The sequence below is a fragment of the Platichthys flesus genome, chromosome 9 (assembly GCF_949316205.1).
Source record: "Platichthys flesus chromosome 9, fPlaFle2.1, whole genome shotgun sequence".
Classification (NCBI taxonomy): domain Eukaryota; kingdom Metazoa; phylum Chordata; class Actinopteri; order Pleuronectiformes; family Pleuronectidae; genus Platichthys; species Platichthys flesus.
Window position 1 is genome coordinate 4107831 of NC_084953.1, and position 15429 is coordinate 4123259.

At 42.3% G+C, this 15429-nt stretch overlaps 1 protein-coding gene across 2 annotated transcripts in view; it reads right to left on the bottom strand.

Moving 5' to 3' along the window:
* Nucleotides 1-14773, bottom strand: part of LOC133960691 (phosphatidylinositol 4,5-bisphosphate 3-kinase catalytic subunit alpha isoform-like) — a 23616-nt gene extending 8843 nt beyond the window's left edge. For both annotated transcript variants that reach the window (XR_009921939.1, XM_062395484.1), the window contains exons 1-17: nucleotides 13064-14773; nucleotides 12553-12621; nucleotides 7822-7926; nucleotides 7491-7659; nucleotides 7009-7135; nucleotides 6630-6839; nucleotides 6145-6239; nucleotides 5866-6021; nucleotides 4982-5227; nucleotides 4457-4542; nucleotides 3772-3877; nucleotides 2080-2232; nucleotides 1777-1911; nucleotides 981-1105; nucleotides 725-806; nucleotides 387-551; nucleotides 68-171 (exon numbers count right to left, since the gene is read on the bottom strand). Coding sequence is in view for 1 of the 2 variants with exons in the window: in XM_062395484.1 (XP_062251468.1) it covers nucleotides 68-171; nucleotides 387-551; nucleotides 725-806; nucleotides 981-1105; nucleotides 1777-1911; nucleotides 2080-2232; nucleotides 3772-3877; nucleotides 4457-4542; nucleotides 4982-5227; nucleotides 5866-6021; nucleotides 6145-6239; nucleotides 6630-6839; nucleotides 7009-7135; nucleotides 7491-7659; nucleotides 7822-7877 (2015 nt within the window). In the remaining variant the exon portion in view is untranslated. The remainder of the gene's footprint in view (nucleotides 1-67; nucleotides 172-386; nucleotides 552-724; nucleotides 807-980; nucleotides 1106-1776; nucleotides 1912-2079; nucleotides 2233-3771; nucleotides 3878-4456; nucleotides 4543-4981; nucleotides 5228-5865; nucleotides 6022-6144; nucleotides 6240-6629; nucleotides 6840-7008; nucleotides 7136-7490; nucleotides 7660-7821; nucleotides 7927-12552; nucleotides 12622-13063) is intronic.
* Nucleotides 14774-15429: the final 656 nt, after the last annotated feature.

Here is a 15429-nt window from a genome sequence, read left to right on the forward strand (position 1 = left end):
TCAGAACAGCATTGTATATAAAACAGATTGTCTTAGGATAAAAAAGGAAATCTGGATGGTGACTCACTTGAGATGCCAGAAGAAGAAATGTCCAATCCTTTGATTGGTCAGGGCCTTTTTGAGGAGGAAGCGGGCCAGAGGATTTTCGAGGTATTGCTCATATTTTAATACCTAGAAGAGGAGGTGAGAGAGGATGGGAAGAACAAGAGGTGATACAAAGTTGAGATTCAGATGAGTCACTTCACACAACACGAATGTCTCCAACACATTCACGGGACAAACAGAAGCTGCTGGAGAAACGTACTCCACAGCCTGTTAGCTTCTGAAAGCTTTCTCTTCTTATCAGTTCCTTTACATCCATAACCCCGGCTCTCTGTTGGACCCACCTGTACAAGCTGGATCAAGTACTGAGACAGTTTGTCATCGCTCAGGTATTTGTCCAGGCAGCGAACAGCAAAGTGTCGGACCATGGGGTCTGGATAGTTGCAGTCCAGCAGTTCCATGGTCTGTTCAGGACGGATGGATGGCCACTCCTTTAACAGACAGTACATCTGGGGAATATGCAAACCGAGAAATATGAATTAATGCTCATGTATAAAATTAAGTAGACATTTTATCAACAAAAAGGCAAGGAAACAAAGCACAGACAATTTCATGTTATGTTAAATAACGGTGAATGGTTAAATATCCCGAAAAACAATCACATGAATTGGCCGAGTAATACCTGTGCTACTTCATCCCTGGAGTTCCATTTGACAGCGAGGAGGATCTTGGGAAGGATCTCAGGGATGTTCATGCAGTAGTGCCTAGTACAGAAAACCAACAGGGACAGTTAGTGTGTGATGCATCAGTGACCTGCGTACAAGGATAAAACTAAGGGCAGGAGAAAATGAACAACTTTAAATGTCTCAGCTGTTAACACACACGATTAAATATTTCATAGACAGGTTACAGCACTTTAATTGTTGCTGGGCGGTCACCTGTGTCTCCAGAGGAAGTCTTTCTCCTGCTCAGTGATCTCTGACAGAGGGTCTCTGTTGCTCAGCTGCCTCAGCTGCTCCGTGTCGCTGTCTGTCAGGGCGTGATCCCTGGCCACACGATTATTCTGAAACACAACAGAAGGAAAATTCTTGAACAACACATTATTATAAAAGCACCTTTTACCTTATCTTACTTGTATTTATGCCTTTTAACCTCTTATCTATGTTTAAATGTGTCTGAAGAATAATTTGTATCCTACTTCTGAATCATTGATATCATTAGAGACTGTTTTTGAGAAGAAATACTGTATATTTTCAACACTCTCAACAGATCCAATAACACCTACCAGTAATTACATGTGGTGTCATACACAACACACATATCTGTTCTAATTACCCACACAACACTATCACAGCTAACTTGGCAGATTGTCACACCACATGTCGTGAATATCCAGCTACAACTCACATGAGGGCCTAATTAATCATCATCAAAATATCTCACGCCACAACAGAAGAAAGATGACACACCGTCATTAATAATTAACCTGGTCTTGGTGGTGGACACTATATAAAAACAAGTGTGTATTTGAGATCTGTTACTTGATAAATGAACTCTCATGAAACCGTATACCTTCAAACAGCAGGGGGTAAACACAGGGCTCTGACGCCCCTGTTATACAGATGAGGTGTGTTTATTTGAACACATGCTAAAGTACATTTTTAACTCTTTAATATTGTGTTGATGCACCTTTCCAACCGACAAGTTATGGGGTGTAATGCAGGTTATAATTACCTGTCCAGAGAGGTTGTAGTTAAATCCCAGCTCCCTGGAGATGGTCCAGTTTGCGTGATCCTCTACTGCGTTCATATCTGGGTATTTGACTGGACTACTGAAGTGGTCAAACTCCAGCTCTAAACATGGCGTTTCCTGCACGGCAGAGATTAAAAGTTATTATTTTGTTGTGTAAATTATGGTATCTCATAAAACAGAGCCGGAGATCACGAGACAGAAGGTCTTGTAGTCTGATCGAGAACATTTAGAAATCTAGGGCATGAAAACATTTACTTTTCATGTACTTTTGCTGAAATGTAATACCTTATTGGGGTTAGATCCAGTGACTCCGATGGGGTTGAGGAGGTCTTCTAGGCCATGAGGGACAGGCCAGAGGTTCAGAGCCATTTTGTTGGCCACTAGAGTATGAGTGTAGTCAAACAAGTTGACATTTCCCCACGCTAATGGACAATGCTCCTGAAAAGAGACAGAGAGAAGATGTAGAGTAAGAGACGAATAGACTGTCAGATAATTATGGGAATAAGTTTCAATGTGAGAATCTCAGGAGGGAAACAAAGCAAACAAAAGCGCAGATTGTGAATAACTTTGGACAAAAATGCATTTTACACCCATGTATTCTTTCTGTGAAGTATCAAGAGATCTCACTTGAGTTTCTCTATTATAATGCACTGACTCAGAAAAGTCCTTAAAATAAATAAAAACAGAACAATACAGAAAAATGAAACAGCCACAGTTTTTTCTTGTGAATGCTTCTGACCTGGACCATCTCCAGCATCAATATTCTCATTTTATCTGCCTCTGCTATTTCTGCAGGATATCAAATAATTTCAACTGTACTGCTCTGACCTGAACTCTATCAGCCTTCACAAACAGTGTTTAGGCTAACATCTTGATCTTCAGCCTGAGTCTTCAACAAGTGGCATCAATGGAACAAGGTGACGAAGTGCAGCATAGTAAGCTGGACAGAGTTACATGCAGGCAGCCAGTCAAAATGCACCTATTTATAGTAAGTGCTGGAACAAAAGACGGCTGCAGAGAAGTGTTTATCTTTAATTCAGGTTGCGCACGAAGGAGCGGCCACTAACCCGATCTCAACCTATCGTGGCGCAGCAGGGGACTGGCCTCAGCCCAGGTGTCTGTTACAATATCCATGTCTGGCATTCATTGATACACTCGCACAAAGACAGACACACACCTTTCCAACAGCTTTTCCACTAGAGAGAGACAGGGAAATAAAATCGATGGCAGTGGGTGTCTGTTACAAGTATCAGGCCAACATTTTTACACTACATGGTTTCTAAACTCTAGAGTAAAATGTGCAGACACCCTTTCTGTTTACCGTCAGTTTGAGTAGGTGTCTAGAATATATGAATATTATGCTAATGATTAGTGCACAGCACAAATAATTTCTGGGTGATATAAAAAAAGGTATAATCATTCATAAGATTTAAGTATAATGTAGTCATTTGTCAACTTCACAGCCCGAAAGTTTGAGGTTAAAACAATTAGCTCCTTTTACGGCATATCCTCAATGTGGGAGACATAATCCAACATGAATGGAAATCTGATGATTGTGTTTCTGGTGAGGTTCAATGCCAGCACAGCACCCACGGCTGATTAGTAATTAAACAGAGTCACAGACGATACCACAGCTCTCATTCACCTTGGACACATACACTCAGACAGCCTGACACACGGAGAAGGGTCAGACCATGGGCCTGTGCCAACACCAACATATGCTTACACGCACGAGGCACCTATAGATATAAGTCCCTCCAAGACGGGTTCGCGTGACATTGTTGTGACACATGGAGGTCATCTTCCCTCTGCTATATCTTTAGGTCGGAACAACTGTGGTGCCATATTGTATTTGTTTGATGTGATAGAAGTTTCCCTCCTTTAATGTTAAAATGTACATTAAACCAGTCAACCTCCTTCAACTATGATCTGTGTGTTGCACTGTGGAGTGGTTGACCTCATATCATCATATCCTACCTCCTTCGCTCCCTTTCGGCCCTTGACGGAGCAGATGGAGAGGCAGAGTCTGGCAGCGCGGGGGATGTCTGGGATGTACATATCGTATGTGAGCCACTCGTTCCACCTGCAGAGAAAGAATGAGGGACATAAAAAGACAATTAACAAGATGTAAAAAAAAGCTGAAGCTTCCACTACAAAAAAACGGAAATAAGAGTTATGCCGAGAAATTGTTCTGATGCTTCCTGATAGAAAAATTTGATCTGAGTTGATCAAGTGGAACAGAACGACACTGATCACCTCACTAGTTTCCACCTGAACACTGTTATCAGGTATTCGTGCAGACAGCATCTCTGTTAAATGAGGCTCAACAGTAATATAATACAGCAGTTTAGTGTTACTAGACAGCGGTTAACGTACCCTCCGGCCTCTGACTGCTTAAAGATCATTCGCTGTGTAGATTATCTAAATTAGTATTTCAGTGAAAGTGAATTAAAGAAGTATTTGTTTCAGTTATTGGATGCAGAAACTGATTTATCACATTTTATTTGAGCTCAATTAATAAATGTCACTGTCTGATTTTATTAAAATCTCTCACAGCATATGTTTAAACGCGTTGCACCTATTTTCAATAGTGCTTGTTATTATGATGATGAAGAGGATGAGGAGGGCTTAAGGAGTGGATAACGTGAAGGTGGTGAATCACCTGGGGTTGGAGCAGGGTACTCTCTGTGTGTTGACGTTGTCACACATCTGTTCACCTCCATGGTAAATGCCTGTCCTGACATAAATCTACAAGAACAGACCAAAATGAGTATTTAAAGAAAGAAAGAAAGAAACACCTTAAATCTTTCACCTTGTGGATCAGATTAAACTACACGGTTATTACACAACATTTACAAATAAGATTCAAAACTACAACAAAAATATATCTCTCAGTAAGAGTCACATGTTTACATGAGACTCGGACAATGACTGTTTGTTTGCATAGGATGTGATGGAGGGTGGGCACACACGATTCAAAACTGGAAAAACAAATGTTCCTTTTCATATTTTGTTCATTTGTAAAAAATACAGTTAATACAAATTAACGTTTGTATTTGGTCCCACCAGTGAGCATTGCATTCCCTGATGTTGGTGTAGAGTAATGGAGTATTGTTAATAGGATTATTTAATTTGACTGATTAACACAAGCAGTGGTTTATTCTCTCTCAGCGCTGGACATCCCCACCTTGTCTATGTCCCGGATGTTGACATTAACATATGTGGCACAGAGGATTCGTATTCTCAGCGTTCCGTTGATGGTCCACAGCGACTTGGCAGCCGCCTCGCCGTTCATATAGGAAGTTGCTGTGGAGATGCGTCGGGAGTACGACGGCATGACGAAGTTATCCGTTGGCAGCTGGCTGTAGAGGCTGTCCTTTGCCATGAGCATCAGGTTAGGCAACCTGCCCAGCATGATGCAACTGCGGATATACTAGAGGGGGGGGGGAAACGAAACAGAGGCGGATAGTTAGAAGGAAAGTCTGCACAGAGCTGGTTAAGTTACACCGTGCGTAAGTGTGGCCCGGTGATGTCAGTTGGTCACTTTTCAGCAGCTGAATGGCTGAATGGCCCCTGGCTCACAGCATGTGCTCAGGACGCTGGGCATGGGGACATGGCTCCAGTGTCTTAACTGAGAGACAGTGGCGCCCTGTGGACATATCTGAGCTGGTATCTGGTTTCTTACATGATGTAAATGGCTGTAACGGGTGATCATTTATATCTTCTGCAGTTAGTGTGAACCAGTAAACGTTCACAGACTCTCAGACAGAAACAGTCAAACGACCTGAGCTGACTTCATAACGTTCTCCAAACAACTCTACACCTAAATCATAAAGAAACTAGAATATCACTCAGTGGAGCTCATATCTGTGCCATGGTCCAACAGGCACCTTAAATTCAATCGAGCTCACACTCAGATCTCAGCCCTCACAATATGTCGGATAAGTCTTTTTTTCTAAATCAAGATCCATGAATTATCCCCTGGGAAATTACTGAAAAGAAAAAACCCTTTCTTGCAATGTTAGTGTTGTCAATGTATATTTAAAGTCCAATGTGATGAGTGTCTCTTACCTTATACTGACTGATGGGGTACTTCTCCAGTAGATACTCATCACAGCCACACACCTTGAGGATGTATTTACCCTGGTATTCCTGAACACACATCTTTAACTGCTCCGGCGACAGCAGCATGCTGCGGGTCTTCTTACGAATAGCCTCTGCAATCACCTTAGGGACACAGACACACAACGATGGTCAGGCAGCTTGCACCATGTTTAAAAGGGGATTCTTCTTCTTCTGGGTTTGAAAATACAAACTGAATGTAGACTATACAAACATTGCATGTCCCACCTGCTCAGGCACGCAGTCGTGGTTGATCTTCAGTGTGTACTTTTGTTTGTCATTGTTCGGCGAAACAATCACCCAGATCACAACAATAATCTGACCTAGAAAAAGAGAAAGACAAAAAGACAGAGTGACAATTTATAAATTATTTAGCAAAAATGAGACACAATAAGTCACCATTTATTATTCTGAGTAGAGAGGATATGTATTGAGTACTGTGATTCTTTTCTGTGCATTGTTTCAGAATAAAAGCATCACACAATGGAAATATTAATGAGCACTTAAATCAGTAGATAGTTCCTATCCATTGGAAAGGTTGGCTAGTAGTGATTCAATATTCATGGAAAGCTGAAATGTTCATTGTTGCTCTGTGTTTTCCTCCTTTCTAGGTTTTAACTGACGACCAAAAATGCAAAGACATTCTATTTCAAAATATTCTTATATCTTTCTATGATATTTGTCTCCCCATTGAAAAACACGCTGTCACCTACCTTTGTCCAGTTTGCTATAGATGTGCTTGGGAAGTTCCTGTGTGGATTCTATGTTGGGTGGGTAAACGTACAGAGCTCTGCTGTGAGGCCCACTGGCGTCTCTGAGCTCCACCGAGTCTTTACAAACATTCAGGATGTTTCTCCTGAAGTCCTGAACCTCAGGGTCTTTCACAAGGTCGAACTCGCACACAGGCATACCGATGGCAAAGCCTGACAGAGGAGAAGGCGGTTAGTGGGGCTTTTGGTTCTTCATGAGAATTGTAGCTTGTGTTATACGGGTGTGCAAGTCTAAAGGCAGCTAGATGTGTTTTGATAATAAAACAAAGGGAAACCATGGCTACAACACAAACAGTGTGATGGGAGGAGAAGAACATCTCACCGATTTCTCTGTTGAGAATCTTTTCCTCTCTGTTGCCTACTGGTTCAATGACCTTGAGGAAGGGCTGGAAGAGTCGCAGATCGCACAACCTCCGAGTCTCATCATAGAACTCCTCCCGCTCCGCTTCCTGCAGGCAGGGGAAAAGAATAAGCAGAAGCTGTGTTTAATATTCCACTTTCTGTTTCTCATGAAATGGTGAACGGACATGAAGAGCTGAGAGTCTGCCTGCAGCTGCAGAATAGGTGATTTAGAGAAGTGGGAATTGTGTGTTTTCCCAGCACAGATAAGTAATTCTTAAAGCTTTTCAATCAGAACAAAGAACAGACAGAGTTTCTCTGTGATTTTCACCACAGAGGAACATGTTGGCTGTATTCTAAGTTCAGTATCTTTTCTAGGATGTGTCATCAGACTTTTTATACATTTTCATTACTTATAGATGCAAAGCTATTCCCACCAAATATTTAAACTTGAAAACTTCATACCTGTGTAACACTGACAAATATGTAGGATGTCTCTTCCTGTAGGAGTTGGTGGAGGGGATATTTCCTGGCTTCCTTGAACAGCTCATGTTTGATGGTGATGAGTGTGGCCTCTCGGAGACACTCCAGAGTCAGGATCATCCCGTTGGGCAGCAGACAGTCCACCAAGATCCTGCAGACATGCCCACCATTATTCAAGTTTAATGATAAACATCAGTAGTAATTTCTTAATAGAGTATCACTGTTATTTTAATATATTGGCAATAGCACGAAATTAAAACTGTAAGAATTGTGTGTATTTGTACACAATAACACAGTGAACAGTGTAACACACCTTGGAGGCATCAAGTGGATGCCCCATAGCTCCCCTGAGGACGGCCTGGGAGGCATCTTCTTCTCACTCCAAGCTCAGTCACACAGTCAAACTGCAGAGCAAACCCTAAAAGATAAAAAAACAAAATAAAGTAAGTTCTGTCCCTCACAACGTAAATCTTCAAACCTCCAATTAGTGTATTCATGAAATAGAAATTGCATGATGCTCAGAGTAAGAATGTTGCTAGTAACGTAAATCAAAATCAGGATTAACCAACTGACACACAAATTACTAAAAAACGGATGAAGTGGAACACTGACTCAGTGGGGGTAATCACACAGACGTGTAAGGAATGCCTTGAACCTCAAAGTCCCATTAAAAACAATAAGGCTGCAGCAAATTCTACACACTCACAGTCCAGTAAATGTTTTCATTAAGATCCACGAATGAATCTCTGAAAAATCTATGAAAATGTAGAAGAATCTTGTTTAATAATGTGAAAGAAAAGTCTTGGATCCGCACCAAAATTAAAAGGGTTCTTCTTTGGACCAAACATTGGCATATCTCATGGTAAATAGTTAAATTGTTTTTTGTGTGAAAATACCAAGATGTGAGGAACCCTACTTCTGTGGCACCAGATCACAAACACAAAGATAAATGCTTTCAATGAGAGATGTAAATGAGCCATGTATCCCTCTGATGCTGACTAATCCTTGTGTTTAGATCTTTATACCCAATCTGAGGAAGTCAGTCTCGTGCTCAGTTGGGTTTCTTTTCTGAATGCTACTTGGCTTGACACTTGACACTAAACACCAGGAGAAAAGAACTGTCACTGTGGGAATTCAGCCAGTTCAAGTGCTTAACTGATAATCACACAGAGATCAATTCCAACAGAGGTGCTTCATCACAGGTCATTTAGCTCATCCTCTCACAATCCTATACCTTTACTTGACCATTATTTTGTATGGTTCACTGTGACACCTCCACAATAAGCCAGTCAGACCTGAGCTCAGCCCTGATGAGGTTAAGAGGCCTCGAGGGAGATTTTCCATTTCTCTGAATCACGACAGACATTTGTCACTGATGCAAAATTAATAAAAGTGGAATCAAATGGGAACTCGGTGCAGCTTTTTGGCAAAGAAAAGGAAGGTTAGAGATCACACAGCAGCCCATTCAGATGCAAAGCAAGAGGGTTTGAAAGGTGCCTGCTGACCTTTGTGGAGAAGTTGGATGTCACTTTGCAAACTGATATTGTGTCTGCGCAGCTGCTAAGCACGTAAAGAGTAATATGATTTCTATTGGCAAAGCGCAGGAATGCTCTCATCGGTATTCTGTGTAACACATGCCTAGAAAAAAGGGAGCTCAACTGGAGGAGCCATCGATTTTTAGGGTATTAAAAGCAGGTTATAACAAAGTTGTATCAATGGAGGACAGACATTGATGTGGAGATGAATAAAAGTCTCACTAAAGATTTGCTCTTTTTAGAAGACGATTATACTATCAATGTGTTTTAACACTAATAGTAAAAGATGGTTATTGACAACAAATGTTTCATTTTGTGAAGTTTTTTAACACAAATATAAAACCAAAACAGGTTGATTGTGATACCTATCTTATGACAACCGTGTTTTTTGAAACATAAAAAAATTCAATCTGAGGTTATTCTGATGTTTATGTTAAGTGAGGCACACCAAGCGGACCAAAATAAATCAAATATTTAGAAACAAAGATAGAATCACCTAATTATTGTCAGTAGTAGACCAATATGGCTTTCTAAAGCTGATGTCAGACAACAACAATAGAGATGTTCCTCCGATCGAAATGCCTCCGATTCTGGCATCAGGTCGGCCATACACAAAGCTATGTGTAGATTGGAAGCCACGTCTGTAAAATATATTCATGTCACACACATAAAACCACAATCTTTTCACAGTTGTGCTGTGCTATCTTTGGCAAGTACTGTTTTTAGAGCGGTGTTTTCCGGTAGTGTAGCGTTGAAGCATTTTAAAGCGATGACATCAGTGTTGCTAATTAAAACACATGCAATCTCATAGAGCATTTGAAGAACCATCACTTCCATACAGGGTTAGTTGTATTTCTTTTTTATTTAATCCTTTAAATAACAATGGACGCAAAGTCCAGGTGTTGAATCCAATATCAAAAAATATAAAAATAGTATCAGACCATCTCTGTACAACACTGTGTCTCACGTTAATTTAACCAAGCTGCAGTAGCTCGTTCAACTCTCTGTCATGAAGTGCTGGGGAATTAAAGGACATCAGGGACCTCGATGACAGAGTGATTTTGGCCCGACTGCACAGGTTCAATGCTGACTCACAAACACCAAAACAACACAGTGAGGCAACAGCAGATTGTAACATAATGATGGGAAAATATGAGTCTGTGTTGGCTTTCAGGAAATAACAACAGTACGCCTAGACTTATGCTTTAGAAAGCTTTACCGTTGCACACAATTCTGCAGAAAAACCGTCAAAATGAGAAGAGAAGACAGAGGAGTATCGCTTCCTCACATTCATCTTTCATTATTACCAGGTTTGACTGTATAGACTAAATGGATAATATATACATCAGGATGATAAGAACCTTCTTATCGACCTGATGCTGTGTTAGGGTCCCAGTCAGTCACATTACACTGACATAACACAGCTTTAACTAGATTTACTGCCTTACAGTTAGTATGTCCCTATTGACCAGTGAAGTTGGAGTTTACATCTACATCTGCCAGGCTCATACAATATTAAACAGTATGTAGACAACTGTATTAATCCCACTAGGGGCAATAAGTTTGGTGCAGCTTGTTGCACACAAACAAAAAACACAGTAAATGTAAAATACATATAAATGATACTTAATAAACAAAATACAAAGATCAGATGAGTTATTTACCAGTTTTATTCTATTCTCACCATTAATGGGAGTTGAATGTCATCAAAGCCTGAGAATTGTGTTTGCTGCACACATTGTGACACTCCCTAGAGGCAAATATTTGATTTCAGAGATAATGATATAAAAATAGAATGGATTTTGACCTGACTTTGTTGAGCTTTGTCCTTCTTGTTCTGCAGTGTGACTTCTACATTACTCAGAAAGTTTACCAACAACTGATTCTGATTAAAGTTGCAGTAGTGGTGTTAAGCTGATGATCTAAAGAGGGCTGATGCTTCACAGACACACACATATCTTCAACCTTGCAGGAATACAATATCTATACAGTTATGACAGTTTGAAGGTGGACAGCAAGATTAGTGTGACTATCTCAGTATCTGACCTTATATGAGATATGGACACAATCTTCTGTTCCTGAGTCACTGCTTTGAATTGTGGCCAGAAACGTGTTTATGAAGACAAAGTAAAAGTTCAACTTTGACATTTTGGATACAAAATATCATGTTGTCATACTTTTTTACAATTTGACATTTGTGTGACGTTTTTTCATAGAGAATCTTCGAGTTTTGGCCCCCCCAAAAAAACTTGTTTTGTGAGCTTAACCTTTGACTACCATGATCTACTCAGTTCATCCTTGAGCACGTTTTCAACTTTCAAGAAATACCTCCAAAGTGTTCCTGAGGTATCCTGAGGCTGGATGGACAGACATAATGCTTCTGTCCACAGCTGTGCTTAATCATTAGCACTTAGTAAGAGAATATACTGCTCATATCAATCTATTAAGAACACTCAAATATGTTTAGGTCATTGTATTACTATCAAGCTGATTTTCCAACTAGGACAAAACAATCCCACAAAACATTTTCACCTCATTCAACAAAAAACAATTTGATCCTCCAGACCAGGAGTCTAAGCACCTGACAGGGCTGGTGCAGGACCCTGGGGCATATATCTGACATGCTGCTGGTAGATGTATATCTCCTAACTAACTTTGGTGTGCTTTCTTTCCAGCTTCCAAACCTCTGACTTTTTTGATTTCCAGACACGGCTGTTACAGATTGTTGAAATTCAACTTGTAGATTTGACAGCTGTTAAATCTCCCTACCTACGTCTGTGGTTAACAATGGAAACAAACAATATGAAATGGCAGTTGGATGAGTTAACTTGGAGGGTATCCCCCAGAGGGAGCCCTCACGAGCTGCAGGAAGCTGCAGAGGAAACGGACAATGACTGGCCAGAGAACTCAGCTTCCCCTGCTGCCAAAACAATCCAAAACAGTTTGAGCATCCTGTGGCTGATTGGATTGAGGACAAGTCTATGAAGTGCAAGTGAGGATATAGAAAATACCTGCTGAAAAACTCACACCAATCCTCCAACTTAGGGGGAAATTGTGTTATAACCGAGAACTAAAAAGTGCGATGGAAAAACAGCAAACTTATGTCACGGAGGAAGGGAAGTATTGAATATTATTTAGAAAAACAATCAAAAAAACAGTCAGAACAAACCACCCATTGAGCTGTTGTGTGATCTGTGACCCTGATCAGGATGCAGCGAAGCACTTTAGGACAAAGGAGGAAGCTTCCTCACAACACAGGATGTGGGGAGTGGGAAAACACTGGCCTGGATACCAGCTTGCTTTGAATACTGAAACTCAATGGCTGTGCAGGGCTGTGCTGCAACTGCAGGTTCACCAGCTCGACCAAGTACATTACAGCCAGTGGCATATATATTTGTAATTTTAGAGTAGATTCTCCGTCAGGTACACAGACAAAAACTATGTGTGATATGAAATGTGTTTGTGCAGGGCTCGTTCGGGCTGGGAGAGGGGGGGTTATTGGATCGTACCTCACAGAGGAGTCCTCTTATTCGGATGATGGGAACCTTCCACTCTTCATCTTTCAATCCATCTTCACGCTGGAAACATGAGCAAGGAGGAGAGGAAATTAAAACACAAACAACACACACAAACACACAAACACACAGTGTCAGACTCAGGTTGGCTAGCAGCAGGTTAGCTTACAGTGGGTGTTTTTTTAGGGGGGATGACAGCGACAAAACACTGTGAGCCCCCCCACCACCCACCCTGCCCTGTCATAATAAATACACATAATCATGTTATAATGACACAAACAGGACAACACCTTAACAAGTCAAATATTATTATGACCACAAACATCTATTTGGACTTGTTGCCCCCCGGTTTGGTGATGGTTGATGTTAGCTGGTGAACAAGGGAGCTAGCTAACACCGAGCTAATGCCGAGCCTGTCATCCGCTTCTCGGAAGAATAAATAATAATAAACAACATTCATCACAACACTCGTGTCTTCTGAAAGCCGCGAATATTCCTTATTTACCCGGGTAACCTGCCCTTCAGAGCGGCGGAGGGTGTGAGGATCCTCCCCCTTCTCCCGGCGTCTCCCAGTTAGCTGTAGCGTCTCCAGCCCCCTCCGGTGTCCGGGCTCCCAGCGGCCGGTCGGTGGCTCCCGGCGCCGGGCAGAGCAGGCTGGTTATCCGCCCCCTGTCAGCCTCGGTGGGGCCGTGGTGTCCGTGAGTGCAGCCGCTGTTCCACCACGACGACAGATCCCCTCCTGTGTGGGGGGGTTTGTACGCGGACAGGGAAAGAAACGGAGGCGCGGTCCGGTGAGAAGAGCTCCGACCTGAGGATGTTTTGGGCGGCTGCTGAGGGGCCGAGGAGCCGATGAGGAGCCGCTGAGGAGCCGCCGGGGATCCAAAGACGAACCGCTTAGGATCCGATGAGGAGCCGCCGACAAGTGATGCGACAAAGCGGCCACAGTGCTGCTGTCTGAGCCACCCCCCCTCACCTTCCTCTGACACACACTTACACACTTACACGCACACACACACATAAACATTAACACTTACACACTCACACACACACACACACCCATGACACTTACACACCGATGCACACACACCCACACACACATAGACATATACACACGCACATTAACACCGACACACCCACACACTTACACGTATACACATACACACACACATACACATATACACATTACCTCTAACCTTCACCTTCACCTAAACCTGATTCCGACTTTCAAACAGCCCTTTGGATTTGTGAGGCCAACATGTTCTTGGTATTGAACCAAAATTGGCCCTCACAACTGTAGATAGACAAACACAAACACACATACTAAGCCTAGGATTTTGCATTGACTGACTTCCATTCATTGTGAACAGTAACCAAAACCTAACCACTAACTTTAACCATAACCAATCCATAACTAACCCTGACCTTAATCTAACCTAACCACATCTGAGCCCTAACCTCAACCAGGACCTGAGATATTAACTTCTGTCCCAATGATCCCATCAGTGTTTATAAAGCCCTGAGGTCCCCACAGAGGTGACAAACATTAACACACACTTGTCTCTCCATAGTTGTGAGGACACTCATTGGCATAATTCATTTCCTGGTCCCTTACCTAAACTTAAAGGGATAGTTCACCGAAAAATAATAATTCACTCAATATCTACTCCCCACTATGCTGATGGAGGGAAGGATGAAATGTTTGAGTCCACACAACACTTTTGGAGTCTCAGGGGTAAACAGTGGTGCAGAAGAATCCAGTGAAATTTAAATTACTGGGGTTTGATTCTTCAAATGTAAAAAACAAAAACACAACAATACCTAGAATCTAAATGTCGTCTGATAGCTTCCTGCCTAGAGCGGCGTTCAGCCACACGGACACTCACAAGCTCACGCCTCCATGCTCATGTTTGAAGAGGTGGTCACCAGTTACTTCAGTTGTATTGGATTTGGCTCCAGTGCTGTTTACCTGTGAGACTCCAAAAGTGTTCCTGTGCACACTTTACGAGATCCCCCCATCGGCAAAGTGGGGAGGGTGAATTTGTGTCTGAATAGAGTCAGTGAAGTGAAATAGAGTTAGGGATAGTGAAGTGAAGTTAATAAGTGGAAGAGAATCTGGAAGACACTCAACACCGGGATGGACCTTCCATCGCCACTTGCATTTCGGCGATGTGATTGCAGTATGACTTACGCACACCTGTTCACAAATACGAATGCTCGGCCCTGTGCGTCAGATACGTGCGAACCTGAGGCATAGCTTTGACACAGAAGCATGAACTGGGCAATCAGCAATTCTTAGGGGGGCCCACCAGCTTGGGACCCCCTGCCATTGCATCCTGTTCTCACCCTGTTGCCCCACCCTGTTGCAACGCCCCTGTAGTAGCCTATACTCCCAAAACCTTATCGTAACCTTTCTTGCACTTACATACTTTCTGTCTCAGGTTGTTTGATTGCCCGTCTTTAATCCTGTCTTGCAGCCTACTGGTGTTACTGGCTCAGATCACATGAACTCTTCCAGTACAAAGCCTCACCGGTGGTTCACCCTGCAGCTGTGAGGCTCGTAAACAGGCAGTAGTAATGATGGGAGTGCAACACTGAGCTGCAACATATTTATTCAATGTGTCATGATTTACCACCCGTGCAAATCAGCAGCGGTGGCATCGGAAGTGGACTGTACCAAGAAGCAGGGGCGCACTGGAGCAGGGAGCCACTGCAGGCGCTTCAACCCGGAGGAGGAAAAGTTACCATGTGGCAATATGTAGAGAATAAACCACTAATGCATCTTGTTTAATGAGTCAATGTCTTTATTTGACGGTGATTCGACGAGTCTGTGTTCCTCCTGCCTGCGGGGAACACCCCTCCGGTGAGAGGCGC